The 4631-nt window shown below is 36.6% G+C and overlaps 1 protein-coding gene across 1 annotated transcript in view; it reads left to right on the top strand.

The window, feature by feature from the left end:
• TTC3 (tetratricopeptide repeat domain 3) overlaps window positions 1-4631 on the top strand; it is a 116913-nt gene that overhangs the window by 71827 nt on the left and 40455 nt on the right. Inside the window, exons 30-31 of the mRNA XM_023519593.1 lie at window positions 674-738; window positions 2877-3041. Of these exons, the coding sequence (XP_023375361.1) occupies window positions 674-738; window positions 2877-3041 (230 nt within the window). The remainder of the gene's footprint in view (window positions 1-673; window positions 739-2876; window positions 3042-4631) is intronic.

The raw sequence follows: 4631 nt of genomic DNA, 5'->3' as shown, positions 1-4631 counted from the left end.
AGTTGGAGGTTGCTGTGAGCTGTGACACCATAGCACTCTACTGAGGGCTACATAGTGAGATTCTGTCTCAAAAAAAAAAAGTTTCTAGTATTCAAAAGATTTTGTTGGAACTATTTTTGTTCAAATATTTATCTAAAATAATTAAAAATGATTAATAATAATCATGTTAACAGTCTCAGGATTGATAGGATCTTTCCACTCTCCAAAGGCTGTCCTACAAAGCTATGATATAAATAGGGCATTGTTTTCAAGTCTCATGGTGGGTTCTTTATGGCTGTTGTGTGTTATGGGGGAAGAAAGGGGACCGGGATGAGAGAGAATGAGCAAGTCTTAGAAGATGTTGGCAGTAGCTTAGAAGGTCCAGCAGAACTCTTCTTTTAATCCTTGACTATATTCTTTTATTTTAGTTTCACTAAAATGGGTGTTTAAACTGAGTGCCATTTTAATTTTTTTTGGAGCATTAGAAACTACCTTAAATGTTTGAGCTTATTTGTGACCCTTGAAACTTACATTGCTATGTGTTCCTGTTCATAAGAAAATTTGGGGAGATCTTTTTATATTAGCAATTGGCATGCAGGTTCATGTAAGCTTTCATCAGTTTTAATGGTGTATTTTTTAATTAATGGAATTTTAAAGTAGAAAACTATTGTCATTCTTCTGTCTTTTAAACCAGCCTATGTTAGTTGGGTCTGGAACAACTTCAGTAACACCAAATGAGACTTCAGGTGAAAACCATAAGTGAGTACAATCTTAAAATTTTTACTTCCTTTTAACCAAATGTTTTCATTTGATAAGTGGGGTTAATTTAATATACTATAAACTTGCATTTTATTTCACTAACTTCCCTCATCTTTTGTGACAACCTGATGTAATCTATTCTGACTGAATTTATAGCAGGGTTTTATAGGCATTGAAAATTCAGTCAGGGTGGGACCTGTAATCCTAGCACTCTGGGAGGCCAAGGTGGTGGTGGGGGGAGAGAGCTTGAGCTCACAAGTTCAAAACCAACCTGAGCCAAAGAGAGACCACTGTCTCTACTAAAAATAGAAAAAGCTGAGGCAAGGGGATTGCTTGATCCTGAGTTGGAGGTTGCTGTGAGCTATGACACCATGGCACTCTACCCAGGGCAACAGCTTAAGACTCTATCTCAAAAAAAAAAAAAAAAATTAATTCAGGATCAGATGTAGTAGCTCACACCTATAATCTAGTACTTTGGAAGCCAGGTAGGATCACTGAGGCCAGCAGTTTGAGACCAGCCTGGTTAATAAAGCAGGACCGTGTCTTTTTAAAAAAAAATTTTTTTTTCATTTCAGATTAATATGAGGATATATAGGATAGGTTACATTGTTTGCATTTCTACAAAAACTGTTTTTTTTAAAGCAACCTGTTGTGGCAGGAGTCTGTATTTTCACCTACTTGGGACTTGAGCCCAGGAGTTTGAGGTTGCAGTGAGCTAGGATTGTGTCACTGCATGCCAGCTTGGGGGACAGAATAAGATACTGATTTCTTAGAAAAAGCATTTAAACTGCGTTAAGGTTACAGGACTAATGATATTCCTTCAGGAAATATGTATCAAGAACCTACACAGAAAAAATACCAGAAAAATGTCTACAATATATTCTTTGAAATAGTCAATGAAGAATTATTAATAATTACTAGCTTTTTTGCTATAATAGAAGAAAAGATGATTTACTTAATCCCTTATGATAGTGATTTTCAGTGCCATCTGGTTGTTGAAACTGAGTTTTCAAGAAACAATAGATATAAGTTATAAAACTAGTAAATAGTAATCTTTTTTATATCATACTATTTTAGGAACCAAAAACCCACAATTTTTTTTTTCACATTTTATAAAGGAATTATAAGAACAGTTTAAATTTGCACATTTTCATGGATTCTTTAACTGGAGAAATTGTTTTAAGTTAAAATAATAGCCTTAGTCATTTTAGACTTCTGTAACAATATACCATAAACTGAGTGGCTTATAAACAACAGAAATTTATTTTTCACAATTTGGGAAGCTGGGAAGTCCATTTGCTCTGGCAGATGTGGGGTGTGTTAGGTGAGCTTTCTGCTTGGTGAATGGGACCTTCTAGCTTTGTCTTCTCATGGAGGAAGGGATGAGGCCATCTCTTTCATAAGGGCATTAATCCCATGGTGTTTCGGTTTCAACATGCAAATTTTGAAGGACACATACATTCAGACCCAAGCATAATCTTAACTGAGCTGAACACTAATGTTTATGTACCAGGCATTGTAATGGCTTTACATGTACAGACTCATTTAATCCACTCATCCAGCTTATGAGATAAGTACTAGTATTACATGTTCATTGTGCAGATTAGGAAAATGAGGACAGTGTAGTTGAGTGACTTGTCCAAGAACACTCAAGCTTGTAAATAGCAGAGTCAGGATTTAAATCGTATAGTCTAGTTGTAGAGCCCACACTCTCAAAAAATACTACATCTTTTTAGAGTGCTAAAATCTTAAGCTCTTTTTAAAAAAATCTTTTACTGGTACTTTTAACTAATCTCAATCTCTCTTTAACTTATTAGTAGTTACAATAAAATCTTCACTCGTCTCTTAGCCCTTTAACAAGTTATAATAATGCAACTAGTTTTTTTTTAAAACCTGAAGTTTTAAAAAATTCGTTCGTTGTAGCAAGACTAAATAGTTGGAAGTGCTTACTCAGAATGTCAGATATGATGTCTTAATTAGATCTATTGAAGGATAACTTTTCTGTATTAAGTAAAGTTGAGTAACCTATTACCATCATTGTGTCAGTTTCAATTCACTCTTCTCATGTAAATAATAAGCCAAAAATGTATTGACAAAATTAATTGTTCTTTTGTTTTGGGGGGTATTTTTTAAATCAGCAGACGAAATTCAGATTCTGCAGGCCCATTTGCAGTGCCTAACCATCTTCGACAAGATGTGGAAGAATTCGAAGCTCTGTATGACCAGCACAGTAACGAGTATGTTGTCCGCAACAAGAAGTTATGGGACATTAACCCAAAACAAAAATGTTCAACTCTCTATGAGTAAGTAGGTTAAAATTGCTGCAATTGTTATATTGTACTGAAGCTGCTTCCAATTAAAGATCAGAAGTTTGTAATTTGTATCTCTTCTATTTATTAAAGTACTCATTTTTTGGTTCTCACTCTCTTGGAAAGAACAGTTTTTAAAGATTTTGTCAGATATTACACAAACTTAATTGAGGATTATTAATTATTAAACTTAGAGTTATAATGATTATTGGTTTTGTCAGTTTGAACTCCTGATACAGATACTTTTTACTTTCGTAACTGTTTTAGTATGTCCTGAGAAGACTGATAAATAATCTTAAGCCATAATCTTTTTTAAAGTCCCCTTCTAGTTACTAACATTTTAGGATGTAGATAGTCAAATCAAATTATTCTAAGTTATTTATTTGACAAATAACAATTTGATATCATTGCCCTAATGTTGATGGCTATAGTTGTTTGGCATCTCATAATTTCAGTGACAAGTTATGTAGCTTGGTGAAGTATTAACCTTTTATCGGGGAAGGATACCTGGGTGCTATTAGTATTTCTGCTTGGACAGTGGTTGTTCCGTGGAATGACAGTACAGATATAAAGCCCTATACTCCTGTATTATATTAAAGACTCAACTTCCTGAAATTGATCTAATGAAAGAGAAACGTACTTTTCTTTTCAAGTAACTCTGGGTATGAATTACTTCTGGACTGAAATGAAAACGTGAAATTTAACAATTAGATCACATTTGAGGGCTGGACTCGGTGGCTCATGCCTGTAATCCTAGTATGCTGGGAGGCTGAAGCAGGTGGATCATTTCAGCTCATGAGTTAGAGACTAGCCTGAGCAAGAGTAAGACCCCCATCTCTACTAAAAATGAAAAACTGAGGCAAGAGGATCGCTTGAGCCCACAAGTTTGAGATTGCTGTGAGTTATGATACTGTGGTACTCTGCCAAGGGTGACAAAGTAAGACTGTCTCAAAAAAAATAAAAAAAATTCAAATTTGAGTGGAGTAGATAAAACAATCACTGAAAAATTCAGGAACATCTAGAAAGCAGCTTACTTTTTTGAGTTTGGCATTAGTAACTAGTGCATGAAGCTTTCCTTAAGAAATTGAGGACTGGGACAGGCACGGTGGGTCACACCTATAATTCTAGCACTTGGGAAGCTGAGGATTGCCTGAGCTCACATGTTCAAGACCAGCCTGAGCAAGAGCAAGACTCCGGCTCTAAACACCAGCCAGGGGCTGTGGTAGGTGCCTGTAGTCCCAGCTACTTGGGAGGCTGAGGCAAGAGAATCACTTGAGCCTAAGAGTTTGAGGTTGCTGTGAACTATGATGCAACAGCACTCTACTGAGGGTAAGAAAGTGAGACTCTGAGGCTCGGCGCCTGTGGCTCAAGTGGCTGGGGCGCCAGCCACATACACCTAAGGTGGCAGGTTCGAATCCAGCCTGGGTCCACCAAACAACAATGACGGCTGCAACCAAAAAATAACTGGGCATTGTGGTGGGCGCCTGTGGTCTCAGCTACTTGGGAGGCTGAGGCAGGAGACTCACTTGAGCCCAGGAGTTGGAGGTTGTTGTGAGCTGTGATGCCACTCTGTCTCAAAAAAAA

This window comes from Otolemur garnettii, unplaced genomic scaffold, assembly GCF_000181295.1.
Source record: "Otolemur garnettii isolate 467f Iridium unplaced genomic scaffold, OtoGar3 scaffold00180, whole genome shotgun sequence".
Lineage (NCBI taxonomy): Eukaryota > Metazoa > Chordata > Mammalia > Primates > Galagidae > Otolemur > Otolemur garnettii.
The sequence above is the reverse complement of the archived record's forward strand: the minus strand, read 5'-3'. Positions and strand labels throughout refer to the sequence as shown.